Source organism: Ischnura elegans, chromosome 8 (genome assembly GCF_921293095.1).
Source record: "Ischnura elegans chromosome 8, ioIscEleg1.1, whole genome shotgun sequence".
NCBI lineage: Eukaryota > Metazoa > Arthropoda > Insecta > Odonata > Coenagrionidae > Ischnura > Ischnura elegans.
Window position 1 is genome coordinate 61,301,462 of NC_060253.1, and position 20,261 is coordinate 61,321,722.

General features: G+C 37.7%; 1 protein-coding gene across 3 annotated transcripts in view; it reads right to left on the bottom strand.

Annotated features, from left to right (window-relative positions):
• Positions 1 to 20,261, bottom strand: part of LOC124163554 (aquaporin AQPAe.a-like) — a 471,658-nt gene that overhangs the window by 245,100 nt on the left and 206,297 nt on the right. For 2 of the 3 annotated variants that reach the window (XM_046540538.1, XM_046540540.1), the window contains exon 2: positions 7,521 to 7,810. In XM_046540538.1, coding sequence (XP_046396494.1) covers positions 7,521 to 7,810 — 290 coding nt within the window. Of the gene's footprint in view, positions 1 to 7,520; positions 7,811 to 16,918; positions 17,058 to 20,261 lie in introns of those variants that run through there. The other variant, XM_046540539.1, reaches the window with a different exon arrangement.

Below are 20,261 nucleotides of genomic sequence, written 5' to 3' on the forward strand. Positions count from 1 at the left end.
TACGGTCATCAATAAACACATTTCTGAAAAAATTAAAATTGAAGGAAAATAATGCTGATTCCCACAATTGCTACAATTATAAGAACTTCAGTTAAGATGCAAGATAGGTATTATAATAAAAATCAAATATTTCAATACGTTTAGGCAATTTAAGTACTTGGACTAGGAAGAAAAATCGTCTTTCTCTATAGTCTGTATGTAACGAGTGAGGTCCTCGAAAAATGGGTGAAGCGGTTGGCTACCGTCTAAGACGCTCCGAGTTCAAACACTGACTTAGGTTCGTACAAGGGATCACAGTAGGAAGATAAAGAAGATTGACTGCAGAACGAAGAGATCAAAGATTGAATTCTTTCCTCGTACTGTCAAGGACAATAGCACTTGTTCAATTCACGAAAAATATCGCTGATACCGCTTCGAGGACTGATTGTATGTTTTCCTATTTCGCTTCGTATAATTTACTCCTGCTGCATTTGTACGAAGTTTTTTCATCTTAAAATTACTTGATATTTTTTTTACCTTTAAAAATTCACGGTGCACCCTTTGAACATAAACTTACACGGATACACATGCTTTTAGCACTTTGTGTGCCATAGACGTTATATGACGTCCTGGTATTCTTTCTGATGATTTCCAAGGACTTAATATTAAATGTAAAAAAAAATGTTCATGATTTACTTGAACCAAACAGTTCAAATTGCAGATAATAAAAAATCTAATGTATTTTTTACCTGTAGATCAATTATTTAAACTTTTTACTGTTCAAAAAATGTAGGTTTTCATTGCTACATGACACACATAAAAGTCCGCAAAATTTCTTATTCAATTAATTAATAAATTAGAGCAAAGTCCATTTTAGTTAAAAAAAACACTATTGGTAATATATGTATACTTGCTGATAATTTCTAAAAAATACTTAAAATTAGGTAAAAATGGCCGGATTTTTTAGAATGGATTTTAATTAGTGATCGGCACTCAAATTGTTTAGCACTAGTTGTTTAAAATATTTAGCTTTCCACGCAAGAGAATTTGAGTTAAAGTCTTGTACTGTATGTAACTATGGATGATTGGTGGAAGCTTATACCACTTGCACCAATGAGTCAAGGCTATTTTTATCATAATATTTTTGATAACCATACAGTGCCCATTTGTCGGCTTTTTGGTTCCATGATACCGCATTTTGGTGACCCATACCCAATCACTCCCCGTAAAACATCCTAGAGGTGGCTCGCAGGTTAAAAAACAGATATTTAGATTCATCATTGTATAGACAAAAATTAACTAGGATAATTACTATTTTCAATTAATATATAATTGTTTCAGACTTTTAGCTTCCTTTCCACTTACTGTAGCAAAAGACAAATCCAAAAATTAATCATTAACCAAATTTAAACTTTTAACTATTATTATAACAAATTTACGCGTGGAAATTTTCTTAGAAAGCTGCATTTCAAATGTCCAAAAAAATCGAATCTATGAGAGTAATCAAGGCAAAAAAATGTTGTATATTTTTGCCTGATGCTTTCCATATACGCATGGCGATATCCTACCAAACGACTCGCTTAAATTTGGGCGTAACTCCCGTAGCACTTTCCTTATCTACTTCCTTTTCCCATTATGTAATCGGATTACACGTCTCTTCTGCTTCCTTCTCAGTCCTACCCGTTTCCGGTAGCCACTTGGCGTACAAAATATGCAATTTGCCTGTCTTCCCCAAGAAGTTACGTTCCGAAGGAAAAACTAATTCTGAGATCATCATTCTACTTAAGCTAATACAGTGGAATAACTGCCAAGTGTTACTAAAACTTGACCCATCACAGGACACAGAATAGTCAAATTTACGATAAAAACGCATATACAAAGGCCAAATTTACTTACTCACTTACTGTAAGCATATTTTTTTTTGTTTTCCCTAATAAAACGATTTGCATGTTGAAGTGTTCCAAATTAAAAACCAACTGTGAAATTTCTAAATAAATATTGAGTTATTACTACATATCTATTTTTGTTTTTTAATCGAGCATTTAAATTGTACCAGATGGATAGTCACTAAATCGAAATAACTCAGGCACTCGTCCTGAACGTTGAATTTAAATGGAAATGGTGTAGATCAGGATGAGCTCGATCTTTACCTATCCTAACTAACCTTTAGGTTGAAGCAAAGGTTGATGAATAAAATAGAGCCGGCATCTGTCACTAATAGTGGCCCCTGTATCTCGCAATGTTTGCTCCAAATTATGAGAGGAGACAGCCATATTGCTGTCTGGCAAACTTCTTTAATCAAAGAGACTTTGATGTATGAATATTGTGTTCACATGTCATTAAAATAATCATAAAATATCATTGAAGTTAGTTTATTTGGCCATCACAGGTGAGCAAACGCAGGTGGCGACAGTGATTCAAGAACAAAGACCTTATCAAGGTCCTCGATCAAGAGCAACGAACAATTACCGACAGAAGTGATTAATGTCTTCGTATATTTTGCATGATATCACGTGACCGAAATTCCTACCTTATTGCTCCTAACTTGGATGTCATCATCCTTTATCAACTATTATTACTTCTAAATGCACGCATCATACCATCATGAAACAAAGTCCGTGTACGATTTCTGAGGAGGAATGGAAAAAGAGCATCGCCAATGCACAAATAACCGAGCAATCCGTCACCCTGCCTACCGCATATTCCCCACTTTGAAACTACTGAGTTCGCGACACTGACGTAAACTTTTCCCAATTACGACACGCAATTTGGGCCACCAAAAAAGGCACAAGTCGAAAGTATCCGGAAAATCTATCTACCGGCGTAAAAAAGGGAGGCTAGGTAATAGTAAATGAGAAAACAGAGTCGAGAAATACGTGCGGTTGAAGTCACCTAATTGAGCAGAAATGGAAGTTAGACAAGTCGTACGTTGTGCATTTGTTGATTTTCTTCAACATTTGGAAAGAGGTCTATTGAGTTCCTTTATATGTATGTGTTAATTGCGCTGAAACTTGAATAGAACTTATGAATCATTGTTGAAAAATTAAAAGCTTGAGTTCGGGAAGTAATTTAAGAGGAAACTGCCTCAGTGGAATGCTGTACGCTCAAAAAGTAATTTCAGCGATTGGTCTTCAATTTTCGTTTGAATATTCTTTGCAGCACTAGACTAGAATATGAAAGTGCATAATGCAAAATATAGTAGGCAACGCATACTTAAGAGTTCTGTCTGTAACGCCTAGCAAACATCCGTGAAAAGTTTCGGAAATATCAGTAAGTACTTTCAACGGTGTTTCTTTCAGTTCATAAATAAAGTTATGCATAAATTCGCGTGCGACGATATATTGGCAATATTAGAAGCTGTTGCCCGATATTTTCGTTTCGGGTTTGAAATTGTATAATATAAACTGTAAACTAGAAAAAAAACGTTAGTTTTAAGTTTATTTTTCTTCAACTTCAAAATAAAATGACCACCTGGATATGACTGTGCTCAGTCAACCTCATCTTAGAATTGCCCGAGAAATTAACAAAAACATGGCCCAGATCAAATACCGAAATGAATATTCTTGAACATTTTCACTTGAGGCATCTATAAATCGCATGATTTTCAGCTTGTATTTTCAGATAACGAATAAGCGGTGAGTTTCATGAGGCGTGAGACACGCTATAAAATAAGTGGCAAAAAAGAATCCCCGCATGACATCTCTTTAAAAATTCATGTTGTTGGCATTAATATTATGCCCTACATTTACTGTTCTACGCAACGCATCTACCTTTTACATGACCGAAGGTTGCAATTGATTAGGGTTTTGGTAGTGGTCCGTAAACCATTAAATCTCAGGGTAAGCGGTCCACAGATTCCTACCGGCAGGGAGCAATTGTGCTATTAGGTGGAGGTAGAGGTGTTTATAGATTAAAAGTAGCACTACAATTAGTCATGATTAATTATGGAGACCAATACAAGCAGTAATTTTTCTCACCTCAAAAATAAAGTACGAACCGCAAAGAAACAACTTTATTTTTTAACAAAACTATACCTAAGTCTTTGAAAGCTATTTGGTCTCAGGGATGGCGGCAATGACAGCTCAAATTATGTCTCTGACGTCATCATTTTAATGGACTGCAGAAATGATAGGGATATTTCCATCAGTTGTTTCTGTCACCTTTTCCATCACTGAAAACGTACCTACGTCATATACAGTAGTAGCAAATCAACGCTTTGCTCTTTGGGCTAATGATCGTGGAGCAGGAATCGATATCCAACGTTAAGAGATAATTTCATTCAATAAAGAACTCCCGCATTAGCCATAATAGCTCTTAAAAACGTAGTACACCGGTATGGTACCATATCATTACATTTAAACGTCTATTTTTGATACTGTAGTTGCACACGACTTCGTTCTAAAGTTCTGTACCGAATGAGCTTTCAAAAATGAAATAACATTGAACGTTGAATCGTCCCATTGAAAGATAAATATTATCTTCGAAAAGAGCAAGGAACCCACTTAGGCATAAAAAAAACTCATGTTATCGGTGAATAACACGCAATAAATCCACAGAAAAGCAGTGGAAATCACGAATTTCTACTTAGAGAGGCATTCACAAACGCTCAAAACAAAGATACCTGATTTCACACTCCTCTCAATCCACTAGTTTTATTGCTAGACGATGACGCAGCACTTATCAACTCGTATTTCGTCACTAAATTCACCGGCATCGCAAGCGAGTCAACCACAGCTTTAGCTTCGGAAGTAATCGGAGTGGAACGACTTTAAACCCGTCACCACATCAAAAGCCAACTTGCTCGCCTTGCACACTCTGCAGATGATTATGGCTGGGTCAAATGTACGATTTGAAACGAAAGGGTAAGACTTCAATTACGCGTCGGTACTAATGAAGTGCAAATCATGAGCTTGTTCGCAAGTTCCTTCAATTGCATCGGCGTATGGTCCATTAGTCATATTTGATCCAGGTATCTTCATTTTAGAACCTTCCTTTCGCCAATGAATTCAAATAGGAAGTGCTTAATTCTTGGGCGTATTTTGACTTCATTTGGTTTACGAGATCTGCGAACCATTAACGGGAATGAACGCAACACTCAATAAGATGCAAAGAAAGCAGATTATACAGTTATTTATACCGTTAAGTAAGTAAGTGGATGAATACACTTTTAAAAGAAGCTCAACATAGCTAATGATTATGGCAGAGTCAAATGTACGATTTAAAACCGAAGGGAAATACTTCAATTAAGCGTCGATACTAATAAAGTGTATGTTTTCCTGCAAATGTAGCATAAACTCTATTAATTTTAGCATTTATCAGTCCGTATATTAATCACTCCCATTTATGCAGACTTTATTTCTGAGTTTCCTCAAGTGCAAAATCTTGATGTAAAAATACTGTACGATAAAAAGTTCGGACAGCAAGAATAAAGTACTGTTTCAATAACGCTTGAATTCTTAACAAAATAAAATGAGTAGAAACGCTTCTAAGGCCATTGAAGCGTTTTTACCCTTTTTATTTGAAAATAATTGCTTCTCATGATAGGCTTTTTGCCCTCATTTGTCAACTTGAATTCATAGCTATACAGTGAACATAATAATGGCCATAATTAGTAGCTATGGAAGGTAAACACGCAGGGGGATACGTCTCAAATCATCTACGCAAATTAGCTATTTTAGCGAGTGTTTGTCGCCGATATCTATTAGCATCGCTATCCTTTTAGCGTAATGAGTCGTGAAATTACAACTGTTATCACGCACAGAAGAGCACCATGGGAGTATTCATACTCCACACATTAGCGGAGTCATGCAGAGAATTTTTTTATCACGCATTATATTACCTCCGTCCAACCTCATCTCGCCGTATTCTTCAAAATTAATTGATTCGCTACATGATCTAGCAACTATTTTATCGTGAACAACGGGCATTGGCAAGTTGGCAGCGACAGCACGTAGATGGACGTGCTCAGTCACTCAGTCACAAAATGATGAAATGCAGATGTAAGAAGGAGACTATCGAAGTCCAAAACTATGTGGTATTTCGTCACACAATTTTTTTATTTTTATTTTATTCTCAAACCACCGGATACAGCTCTTATTGGCCATTTTACACCGGGGTGTTCAACAAATGTAGTAAGTAAACGTACACAAACGACCATGCCCTGGACCGGGGAAAACTACCCAGGTGGGACTCGAACCCGCGACCTCTTGTTTGGCAGGCGAGAACGTTACCCCGCCGCCACCGAGACCGGCACCGAGCCATTTGTAGCGATTGAGGAGAAAAAATATACATATACAGGGTGTCCCATTTATCTTGACCACCCGAAATAACTTTTTGTCCCAATGTAAATTCAAAAATGTATCAAGAAAATGTTCAATAGCCGTCAGGGGGACATTAATCAGCATGATTGCCTTTCTTGTAGGTTGTTTGTTATTTACAAAGATATGAACATGAGGAGTTATAGGAGAGGAAATGAATTGCCGAATAAAAAATATAGGGTGCCATTTAAAAAAGGCATACCGCTGTTCATATCTATGTAAATAACAAAGCTACAAGGAAGGCAATCATGCTGATTAATGTCCCCCTGACGGCTAATGAACATTTGCTTGACACATTTTTGAATTTGCATCGGGACAAAAAGTTGTTTCGGGTGGTCAAGATAAATGGGACACCCTGTATATTATTGTAGGGGAATGTGGTGTAACTTGAGCCTATGTGTACCTCGAACCTATTCGCGTACGTATCTGCGTCGTACGTAAACTACGCTTAGTATTGTCGAAAGCATGCATCGTGTCATGGGAGCACAAATTTAGGTCTCACAACGTGGATTTAAATGGTGGGAATTTTTTGATTGCCTCAAACACCACCGAACCACTTCGACTCCAGCCACGAATATCGTTCATGTCCCCGTAATGTGTTGAACCTCCGTCGCCCAAACGTCAGTCTATCTTCCATCGGCGGACTGCAATTTATTTTCGTATCAAAATTACTTCGATTACAGTCTACGAATCCACTTCCTGCCGCTCTCGACACTCACCATCACGGGTGCGAGGCAGGGTGTCATTAAGTTTCGTGCGACGCAGGCAGACAGACAAGCTACAAACTTAAGAAGACGTATTTATGAGTAAATAAGGGAATGTGTAATTTTCACTCTACCTCGCCTGCATCGGTCAATATAACAAGATATCAGATCGGTAGAACCGGAGAGATGCGTTTACTTAGTTAGCTTGTGCAATGGCGTAACTATGGGAGGGAATGAGGGGATAAATCCCCCCCAAAGCCTCAGAGAAATTAAAAAAAACATTTAAAACTATTTACTAGGTTTGTCATATAATAACTAAATCTGCTTAAAGTTCATTTTTTTTGTGACAAAATAGTGTAAAATGTATTTACGGGCATGTCATATTTCCAAAATTTTACCAGATTTTGACTGGGGGGGAGAAGTCGCCACCCTAGACCAACCCAATCCCCCCACCACCCCCTAAAGGCATATTCTTAGTTACGCCACTGAGATTGTGTAATATATCGTAAGAGAGCCTTACCTGAATGATGGCCATGACGGTGAATCCGAAGATGAACGCGGGCTGCATGGACGAGATGACGGGCAGGGGCATCGGCCGTGCGCAGATCTCGGCCTCGGTGGCGTTCATGGCCAGTTCGCCCGTGATGGGCCCTGGGATGCCCATGACGGCGCCGCAACAACCCACGCCGATCAGGATGGCCGTGCCGACGAACTCAGCAACGAGAGACGAGATCAAGTCCCGTACGCTACCGAGACCACCATTGCCCCCGGTGTTATTGGCGACGCCCAGGCGGCAGAATCGCTTTAGCCCTGCAAAGAGTGTATTAAAAAAGAATGCGTGAGGAACATGAAGAATATATTAAGGTTTCTAGCAAGGACATCAGGAAGCGAATTGCACTGGCAAAGGAGGCGTTCATGAGCAGGAAGGAGCTTCCGAGAGGATCGTTATGTAAGAGTTTAAAGAAAAGGTTAGTGAAGAGTTTGATCTGGAGTGTAGCTCTCTACGGTGCGGAAACGTGGACATTGAGGAAAGACGACGAGAGAAGATTGGAGGCATTCGAGATGTGCGTATGGAGAAGAATGGAGAGGGTGAAATGGACGGAGAGGAAAAGGAACGACGAAGTGCTGGATATGGTTGGCGAGGAGAAGCAGCTTTTAGATGAGATACGGAGGAGACAGAAGGTATGAATGGGGGGAGTACTTAGCGGGGAGGGGATGTTGAAAATGGTGTTTGAGGGTAGAATGTTAGGGAAAAGAGGGAGATGAAGGAAAGCATTAGGATTTTTAGATAAATCGAAAGGGAGTGGGCCTTACAGTGAATTAAAGAAGGCAGTACTGTAAGGAAAGGGAGGCTCCCAAATAACTTCCTGTATACTCCATGGAAACCTACCTTAATCGGTTGAATACTATAATAATAATAATATAAATTAATATATATAACCTTTGTAAATTCTCACAGATATTTTTTGTTAGGTAGGACGTGTTTCCACGCCACGGCATCATTTCATTCTCGAGAACGATTCGTGCCAAATTTTAAAAATTGAGATAATTTACAGAGATTAAAAATCTTTATTTAAAATTAATTTTCACCAAGTGAAAGCCGGAAACGATCGATTTCTTACTCATTATTTTCGCTTACAAGCTAATGTACATACAGGATGGAGAAAAATTTTGTCACGAAATTTTAACCGTTGATAGCTGATGCCAAGAACTTTCAGGGTTCAAGGCGAACCCTGATAAGGGTACAACGCACCGGGGCCCGGAACCAAGCCAGGGGCTTATACGCCAGGAATCCCGGGGAGGGGGCTGGAGAGGTAGGAAAAAGGATGGAGACGCCGTCGCGATCGGAGCCCGCCGACGCCTCCAGGGAAGGGAAAGGGCTGGAAGGAAATGGGAGTAGGGATAAAGCACCCCAGTGCTATGGAAGCAAAAGGGGCCCTACCTAGCGAAACCATGTGTACACAATTTTTTTACCACCATCCCGGGGAGATTTTTCTATGAGGAAGAAAAATCCCAATATAGGGACAGTGGGAAGCTGATGCCATTAGGAACCAAAATTACTAATGATGTTTGGGTCGAAAACGCACCATTTTTAAACTTCACTAACTTTGAGCCAAGTGTTCCAATTGGCCGCGAGTTAGCCCTATTACCGGATGCCCTGGAAACATCGTGATTACCGGCAGGCAACTATTCTGAATTCATGAGTTTTTCAGAGTACCTATAAATGACTATTTCTGGACAAAGCGGTGTGCAGACGGGAAAAATTGATGACGTCAGTTCCTGGAGCATTCGGTGTCCATTTTTGAGAATGCCATTGTTCCGTGATATTTTTTCTTAAGAACCGTCATGTTGCATTTGCGTAAATCCGATTGAAAATCTAATAGTAGACCTTCCGGACACCTTAGCTGGTCTTTACCGTGGTATCGGAAAACCGCGAAATTGTGCCCCTGGTTTACAGAAGAAGTTGCCCAAATCGTCCGTTATACTCACCCGTGATGGTACAAATGATCGATATAAACCATTTTTTGTGGCTGCGGGATGACAATACGTCGACATGAATGTATTTTGGCATAAAATTGACATAAGAATTTCATAAAAAATTTATAAGAAATTTATCATCGGCTTCGATGTTTTTTGTATAAATACCGACACTATAAAAAACAAGTTTTTCTAAAGAAAAAATGGCTCATTCTGCACTCTCCGCGAGATCTAGCGTCTTGCAAAAATTGGTTTAAGCTTTATGCAATTAAAATAAACTAGGATACACAAAAACCATGGGGCAGATGTGGATTTCAATGCATTACGTACATAGGTCCTATAATACAAAGGCATGAAATACAGTCCTCCATAGACGTGGGTGCCTTGGCCCTGCAGTGTAGACCTCTTCTCAATGTCATTTGGTTGTATTCATGCAACACTGACTACGTGAAATGAGCCCGACCTGACTGGGGAAGACGGCTAGCTTTATAGCTCTGATTGTTAACTTATTTTTCCTCAAATTGAACGTATTTTGGTCAACTTCATAAGATGGCATTAATTTTGTGATCGATAATCGTAGTGAACAAATGGTAACAGCTCATAGAAATGGACGAACCGTGGATAGCATCTAAGTATCGTCAAGCAACTTAAGTTTGCTAAGGAAGCGGAGTTCACATTATCTCCCATAAGAAAGAGAAATCACACTCATTAGAAGTGGTCCATTATTCTTCAGCGAGCAAACCGTAGTGTTCATCTGTTTCGTCGACGAGATAAAAAAAATTCGCACCAGTATATACGTCATGCGGAGGTTTAGATAACGCTTGCCCTAGATACGACCGCTTTCGCGTTAAAACTAGCGTTTCCCGATTTACAATAACACACACATCCATTTGCTAAAGAACTCCTTCGGGGACTCAATCCTGGAACGCGGCGAAAATTGATATTGCAGCACCACCGACGTGGATTTCAAGGAATCTTTCCTTTTTTGTTATTTTTTTGTTCTTTTTTTCAACCGTCATCTCGATCTCAAATATCCCGAAATAAAAACCACGTCCCCGCGGAGGTCGCCGTATAATAAGTAAAAAATATTATTCCCGCTCCAAGAGTGCGGGTTTCCAAGCTCTCGCGTCAGCTTTTTTTTACGCTTTCCTCTTATTTTATTTTTAATGCCTCCGAGTGCAAACTTCCGGTGCTTTCAGAGATATTAACACGTTTCGGAAAATCAAAATCGAGCTCCGATATCACTTACTTCCTGCTAGGAACAGGAGTGCCAACAAATACCCGCATATCACGCCGCCATATGGAGAGCTTGTCAAAGAAATGCGTGCGCTGTTTACGCGTTTGATGTGCCACCTTCATTTACTTTCGTACTTAAAGCACTGGTCTTATCACGAAAACATGGTCATTCATACAATTCTGTGTCTCATTACTTTCACCTTGTAACAGATTTAACGGACCACCGCGTTTTTAGTCATTGTCAAATCATAAATTTGTTTAAAACCTTATCAAATGAATAATGTACATTAATCCGTGGAAAATTATGTCAAATATCACTATATTTGTTGATTCTTCATCGATACCTACTATCACATTAAAAGTGGTGCATATCTATGCGTGGATGATGATTATTCAGTTAAAATTCTGAAGGGAATATCTGAAATATCTCATACGTATATATTAAATATAGATGAGCGGCTGGCGAAGATATGTGGGATAGAGTAGGATTTAGCTGCTTATAACGTTTAGTTCCATTGAGGCCCCCATAGGTCTACGAGAAAACAAGTATAAAATTTGAATTAAGGATGAAAGAGTCAGGTCAGAAGCATAGGGGACAAAATTTCTTGTCCAACGTGAAAAAAATAACGGAGTAATGTTTAATTACTTTCCATATCTATTCTTTGTGCAGCAATTTCAACTTCTATCACAATCACCATAATATTGGAAATACTATCAGCTTTTGAAAAAGATACAGTTTACAACCCAACGTCAACTCCTGAAAACCTTATCAAGCTAAATATTTAAACGCTGAATTTAAATTGCAAGTATATTCATAAATTATTAAATTCCCTTTAATTTAAAAGTGATTTGTAATTGGCACAAATATTGCTGAGAGGCACACTTAATGGAAAAATAACAATAATAATGTAACTATTGCCCAGCGTATGAGACCAGAACTTAAATATGTTAGATACTGCAGAGTTGGGGAGTTAAAAATGCCTCATGATAGCAATGCGCAGGGATTTATGTTTGGATTGCGATAATGTAAAGGTGTAGAGTTAAAATCACCATGACTTTCGTTTACATCACCAGGACAAATGAATTAAAGCAAAAATAAATGAACTTTCTTGGGATTGTAGGCCAGTGATGATGGTGATGATGATGAACAAAATTCCATTTTATAACTACGATTTCGCATTCTGCGTTAAAAATAATTAAGTGTGAAAAGGTTCTGTGTGTAATAAGGTTACCTAAAACATGAAAAATAATTTATAGCATGTAAAAAAAGGTATTTTATGTATACAAAAGGAAATGTTGGTAGTGCAGGTTATATCAGCGAAAGAAAATAGCCCCCTACAATGAATGAGTATCACACGTCTCGGGTTTAGTTATCGGTGAACTCTATCCTCACCTATTCTAAACTACCTACGGATTTAATCACGGAAAGAGGGATATCTACAAAACAAATGTAAACCAAACTTCACAAAAAAAACTCGAACCATCATCAAGAACAATTCAAAGCATTTATGAAACATGTATTGCCTATTGGTGCTATTTAAACCAATACTAAACCAGATAATATTTCAAATGTAATATTTTTAATAAAATATAATCTGTATCTAATTATTATTTCGAATAGAAATCACTCAGTTTTCGTGAAAAATACCTCATACAGTGGAGAGGATCGAATCATTCAATAAATGATGCCAAGTGGAAGTGGCGCTTTCAGCGGAATCCTATTAGCATTGACGGCCTGTTTACGCGTTAATGTCCCCGGCCATAGTGGCACAAATTTATGCCCCAACTCGTAAAGATGCCTTACGCCGTACTCCATCTAAGGGAACCTATTTCCTGGCCTCCTTGTGCCAGGTAATATAGAACAATTGAGTCCACGGTACCATTCGCCTCGGAGAACATAAATATTAATTATCCAGGTATCCTATTACTAGGATGAGGAGCAGAAATTCCCACTTTGATTTTACAACGCAGTCATAAAAGGAAAAATGTCTACCAACAGAGGTTCTACAGTTAACAGCCATATGGAACATAAAAACACACTTTAAATGACTCAATGCGGAAATACATCAAAGGCGAGAACAAGACAATTGAGGGACAAGAGATTTTTCTTATAAAATGAGTTAGATGCAGAACTTAGGCAATGAAAACAAACGAGATAAATTAGATATTTAGTAGTGAATGTGATTTTCCACTCGATGTCAACACAGAACGCAGACTATCTCGTATCCCTTGGCCACCAATTCTTTGTATATTTCTTCTATTCATTTCTGTACCTAATTCTGTTTAGAAGAAAAATCCCATGTACTCCTTGGGTTTTCACCCGCTCAATTGCGGACTTCGGAGTTTTTCCGGTGAATAACAATGATGAAAGGTCATTTTCTCGGAGTCTTCCGTGGCGTACAGAATTTGTGGATTTCCTGGCGAAACTGTCGTCACCTCTGACCACGAAACGCGGCGATTACCCGGAAAATGGAGAAATCCACAAAATAAAAGGTCATTAACTCCAAATTTGTCAATTATTTACTCATGCAAAAAATACAACATTCACTGTGGGGGAAAACGTATGCTAACCAAGTTTTTGTTAACACTATGCGTCTGCGAGAAAAACATTTTTCTTTCCAATGCCTCATGCTTCTATTACTCCATATTTCACCTCAAGCAGCCACAACAGACCTGTGGCGATGGGTATTATGAGACCAGCCATTTGCATCTAAAAAAGAAATGCTCAAACGAATTTTCGCCTAATCTGGTTCTAAAATAATTTTTTCCGTGTACCTCGAAGAGAAATTCCTAATTGATTTCTCACACAATCTAAGCCTAGCAATTAGCCTCCGATTTTCTTAAGGCTCCATTAAAATTTGTGTAAAAACTGTATAACTATCTTTGATCGTGAGAAGCTCTTTTGACGAATCGCGCCACGTTTCTTTGCACATAAGTAAGTCTACGGAATAATTGACAGTAAATATCTATTTATTGAGTCAAGCTTAAATATTTTATTTAATCTTCTGACGAAGGGAAAGTAAATAAGTAAACATATAAAATGAAAAACGACCATCAAGCCTGGCTTGCAGTGCAAATAAATATTTATCTGAATATGAACTAATGTGTTCATTCACAAATCTAGTGCCAACTCTAAAGTATTAAAATGTATACAAATCCGATCTGTAAACTTACAGAACTCCACACCAGTTGAGCGAAGGACACAAGAATAATGCCTTCCAGACATTACAGGAAAAGGGTTCCTGAAAAATGTCTTACAATTTCTTCTACTGGCTCACATACTGTATATGTAAACTTTAAATAATCATATGACAAGCCCTGAAGAGGAAAATTGCCCTAAACAGGGTCCATGCTGTAAATATGTCTAATACTACAGAATACTATATAAATATCCATGTACACTGGTAACATTGGAAAAACTTATTTTGAAAATTGAATATTATAATAATAGTATTACGCCCAACTATAATAATTATAGATATTCCCATCTTCACCTTAAAAATAAATAACCATTATAACCTCCAATTTTAAAGCAGGATTGAAACTAGAAAATCTCTTCCTCCTTCTTATCTCTAAATAGGGAAAATAAGATTGCTAAAAAAAGTATATTTACCCGATTCAATGCCCTGTATATCGTATCTCTTTGATCTGGTCTCCATCAATAGGCTTTGCTCGGAAAACTGCATCCTTCTGAATGTTTTTCACTAGCAATAATGAGATAGTTAGCACTTGACCGGGTTCTCTGCTGATCTGTTTTTTTTCTTTTGCCGGCCCAATCTGATAGATTGTCCGAAGGTCATCCTTGTAGCTGAGTGGCCAAGGAAAAGGCCATGCTTTAAAATTAGGATAAACGAAATGGCCTCGAAAATTCCTCACAATACTTCTTTTATATATCTCCAAATGGGAATCGGTCTTTTACCTCGTAATTTTTTATCCAATGCTATTTTCTCCACAATGGAAAATTAAAACTTAAAAAAATACTGACTCTTGTGGTGAATCAAAACATTTGATTTCCAGGGAGGTTTAGGGAAATAATAATTCCCTAATAATACTATCGATCCAACGCTATTGAGAGAAAGGAATAAGTCACATCAAACCAAGATGTTAGCTTGAATTAAGAGTAAAAGATGGGAAAAAATTAAATGGACACATAATTGGAAATTTCGACTCTAATGAAAATAATAGTTTGCCAGATGGCGCAAAAAAATCTCACTACAAAGTTAAAAAATGTCCGTAGCTAACTTTCTAAAAATGTATCGATATCATCGTTATATCCACGTCTTTATTAATTTTTATCTTCGTCAATAATCCAGGATATGAAGGCGTGGACAAGAAAGATGTTTGAAATAAAAGACTATCGTCATTCCCAAATAAAAATTCACAAAAGAATTTGTATTAATTATAGACATCTCTACCTTCACCTTAAGAATTAATATGCAATTATTACATGTTTTGCAAACCCTTCGCGTCACTCATGAATTAATTTAGAAAAATCATCTTTTAAATCCACTGTACACCAGAATCCATTATAATTCTCAAGGTATATTAAAAGTGCCCATTCGAATACTGCAGGATAAGAATGGATACATGATTTTCAAATTACAGGTTGCAAAACTATATCCTGATTGATAACCCATCAACATTAGGCAGAGAAATGACGATGGATTTTGGACCTTGAAAAAATTATTTCAAAGTCCCAACTTAATTGAATATTTTTTTCAAGGACGCACTATGAATTTAAAGCAAGGCCCAACAAGGCTCGGATTCATGTAATTTGAAATCATCACCACACACCATAAGCTCAACGCATCTCAGTCCGGGACTTTTTACCATTCGTCACTATGGAATTGTAAATTACTTTTTAAAAATCAGTTAATAGCCTTCAAGCGGGGCTAAAGATAAAAAACTTTCATAGTAAGTTAAAATCGATATAGATAGAAATAAATCCGCATTTTTGCGAGTATTAGGATACATAAAGCTCAGCTCACTGAATTCATCATCATTTTCATCGAAATTTGTCCATTTCTTTGGGACTCAAGTGTCGAAGATATTCTGATGAAGGTACGATGAATACTCTCATTCGTAATATATTTTTATAGGACACCGTAGCGCTGGAAGATATTTATGACCTACGGATACCTCTCTTATGCCAAAAGAATAGAAATAAAATAAGAGCGTGATGTTACTAATCAGTTCATAAAAATTTTTTACGGTGTAGATATTAGTAAAATTTTATACTTAAATTACTTCTAAAGAGGGGTGGGCACAAATTATACGTTTGCGATTGATAGCGAGATAACCACGACTAATTCGAAAAACAGAACTGAAATGCCTTGTTTTATGCACACACTACTTCAAGACAGCAACTAACCAAAAACCGAAAAATATTTTTTGACTTGGTTGAGACTTAGCAAGAGATTGACCCGCTGAAATCCAACGGAAACCGGAGACTAATATATGGCTTTGAAACTTATACTTGAAGTAATTTTGCCATTTATTTTTGGTTTTGATAACACCAACATTTACCTATACCCTATATTACGCCTGCATTATATTCCCACAGCACGATCACACATATTTCAAATCGAATTCTAACACGTATTTCGCATATTTATCTAAGAAAATACCCTACCTCTCCTTCCTCGACCTATTCACTTACTCCTCTATAACATAATCAGTATATTTATTTTATCATATAGGGTTTCTTCTCTCTTTCTTATCTCTTGCAAAAGTTTGAGTTTCTTTATTGAGGCATTATTCTTGAAAAATGTTTCAAACACAAAATCACATATCGGAAGGGCTCAGGCGGGGAAATACATCACATTTTATAACGATGGGGACGAGAGAGTAAAAATAATCAACTAAAACAAACTAATCGTGTTTTCGAATCACGATTTTAAGCAAATTTATAAGCAGCAAATTCATAAATTACCTCTCAGGATCGCTATGTTGCATGAGAAAATTCGATATTTAAATTAACCACATCATTAAGCCTCTTCATTAACAACATCATTAGCAAGCCCTTCCCTCAGGCGAATTAATAAAAAGAACGTATAATACGATGAGGATATTCAAGAAAGATTAAAAAAACACCAAACACATTAGGACCACGACTAAAAAAATGAAAAATCAAAACCTGAAAAAAAATGAAAGGGAGTGTGGTTTACCAGAATGATGATGCCGGATAAAAATATGCAGACTTACAATCAAAACACGGCTTTGCCGAATCCGTACTCTCCGTTAAGTTTGCCTCATCGCTAAAAGTCTCCATTTTTCAAGTTCCCGTCAAACAGTACTACTGCTCACACTATTCACCACGCACCTTGACACCGAGACAGAAAACTTCACATTAACGGCTTTGCCTCGCTGGAGACCAATATTTCGCCCGAAGAGCTGTGCGTTGGGTAATATGCGGTGGGCTCTTTGGTGGGGTCCCTTCCTGTCCCATTGCTTCCTGTTTTCGCATCCGCTAACTCCGTCGCCGACCTGAGGTTCACGCAAAACGAGGCCGGGAAATCGTGCGCTCTGCACGAATAGGAGGTAATCAGCGTAAATCCGACTATTTTCTTTAGATGGACACGCGCGTTACAGTCCGTTTCCAGCTTGGTGGCCCCTTCGCGTAAGTCTGTTTTTGGTATGAGCGAGTCTTCTTTGAAGTACCGTCACACAGGGGTGTGTGCACAAATATTACAAAAGAGGATCTTCAAGTCGGCCTCTGTGTTGTCACCCATCGCTCATTTAAATGGTTTGCCAAAGTCGCCACTCGCGTCGCTGACGGACAAAGTGATCTGAGTTTCTCGGGGAAATAAGGAGTTTTAACTAAGAGTTTTAATCGAAATTTATAAAAATGTTTATGTGATCGATTAAATTCATAATTTTTAATGCTATTTCTCGCAATTACAAACACTATACAGAAATTGGAATAAAGTGAATCGCATTTCTCTCATCAACGCGCCGTGGACATTTTTGAAAACTGATTAAAATGCGACGGAAGTGACAACAGAAATCAGCCTTCTATGGCAGGGGTGGGCAATTGTTTGGGCTCGAGGGTGACTTTGTATGAGCGAAGGTTATCCGAGGGCCGCACCGTTTACAGTGATTGTATTCATCAGTGAACATTATATTTAATATCAGAAAAAAATATAAATTGTATAATAAAAATTAAACAATAGTTGTAGTGCTATTCAATTTTTATGTATGGTTAACTTTAAATTAGTTAGATTTCTTGCCGCTAGCACATTTAATTCTATAATAAATTTAATGAGACAAGTGTACCCTATCACATTTTTTTCTTTTAATTCTGTGTCGGGCCATCACAAACTTTGTGGCGGGCAACAATTTGCCCACCTCTATTCTTTGGGATGGAATTGCGCCTCCTTTATGCAGTCCCTATCTACATTTACATACTACCCCGCAATCCGGCTAAAAGGCGTGTGGCAGGGGCGTCAGGACACCAGCGAGAATTATTTTTTTACGTATAAAAAGGAAATGCTTTAACGAAATTACGACTAGCATTTCCTAAAGTCCTTTATGGTTCGGGATAAAAACGAATTCCCATATCTGTTCGTTCGGCAAAATATGTCCCTTAATTTATCGCTTCCGTTGGACCTGGAAATATAGTGGGGCTCTAGTATTATGTTCTCCTTGTCGCTCTTAAAGATATTGATTCAAACAATCTAAGCCCAGCGCGCAGCCTCCGAGTCTCCAGCGGCTCCCAGGGTATCCTTGGGTGTGTGCTAAAACTGTAATTATTTCTTGCAACTTGACTCCCTTAAAGGTCTATGCAACATAAATTCCGTTACACTTAAGCTGAGTCCCAATACGCCAGTTAGGTACAAAATTCCACGAATTGGGTAGGACGCCATCTTGGAAAAGTATCTAAACTCGTTAGGCAGCTACATATAAAGGGAGCAAATTTAGGTACCTATCTTGGCCGCTTGGGATTTGGACATCGACGAGTGAATCCTTTTCCCAGGATTAAAAGCAAGGGAAGCGCCTTTACTTACAGGATGACCCATTTACTTAAAGGATGAGAAAATACTTTTATCCGACATTCAAAACTCAAAATCACTTCGATCAACACACCATCTCATGAGACCATTACAACATGGTAATTATTATAGCCCTGGAGTATAGGTCAGTGAAATGAAATTCAAAATGTTATCTGACGCTTCGATATTATATTATATTTCATCAGGGCTTTGTAAAATGGTATCAATAAATTAGTAAATGCAGATATGAACAATTTATGCAATGATATTTCTGCAATAATAAAATATAAACATGAAAAATTGCTGTTTCACATAAATGACAAGACAATTTACAATAGCAATCATTTATTGTTCATTTTATTTTGTAAAAAATATCATTGTAAAAATTGCTCATCGGTTGGATAAGTGTATACGACTTGGGAAACTCTTCTTACGTTCGAACGGAGATGGCAAAGGCTTGCCTTGCTAAAGACCATAGATTGGATGCTAATGAACTCATTGTGTGTAGGAACTGACGTCGGAAGTGATCTTTAATTCTTGCATAATCTCAAGCTAAAAGAAATTACGAGACAAAAAATTAACTATGAGGGTAGACTATGCAGAAACTAAATAAAACACTATGATAGGCTGAGGCATTCAGTGGTAGTTTTTGCATACTTAATGTGAAATATCGTGCTAGCCTTATCTGCGCTCAATAGAAGTGAAACAACATTATAAAATCATAAGTCAGGATGGAAAAATAACTTATTAGCCGGCATAGTGTACAACTTATAGCTAAGAATGAAATCTAGATTGTAAATATGTAATTAGGGACTAGAAAGGTAGATAGACTCTTCCGAGCATGGAGTGGCCGAAGCTCTAAGGCCACCAAGATCTTAGCAAATACCACACGAATTACCGGGTGTTTCAAAACGAATAGCGGGATTTTAACGCTCTTTTAAATATATATTGCACTAAACTTACAGCTATAAATCATATTCCAAATGAAATATCAACTCTAACAGTTTTAAATTAAAGCCCACAGGAGTATAATGTGAGCACAATAGGGTAGTTTCCTTCATCAAAGAAAACGAAAGGCATTGGTTGCGATTCGTTACCCACCATTAGTGACAACCTTGCTTAGCATTTTAAAAGCTGAATGGCGGCAAATATAGACGTAAGAATGAAATTTTTTTCCTACCTTCCTGGTATATTTTTCGGGGATCATTATACAATTATTCCTACCAATGCAATTCTTAAGCATTTCCATGCGCTGAATTAAAATGACGATGCTCATAGTATCGTTAAATGATGTTATAAACAATAGACTGTAATGTGAATGGAGAGGTGACGCCTAGAGCAAAGCGTTGCAATTTTGCATAATACTGAACTATGAATAATGCATTGAATAGACAGCAGTATGTAAGAGTAATTAATACGTAGCATTGCAGCATCGTTAATGAAATGACAATAATATTCATGCCATGAAGATGCGGGATAATGTATTCCCTCTCTTCCTACCATTCATCTCGCAGTGGGGATAAGTCTGCATGTGGCATGTGCCAAACAAATGCTAT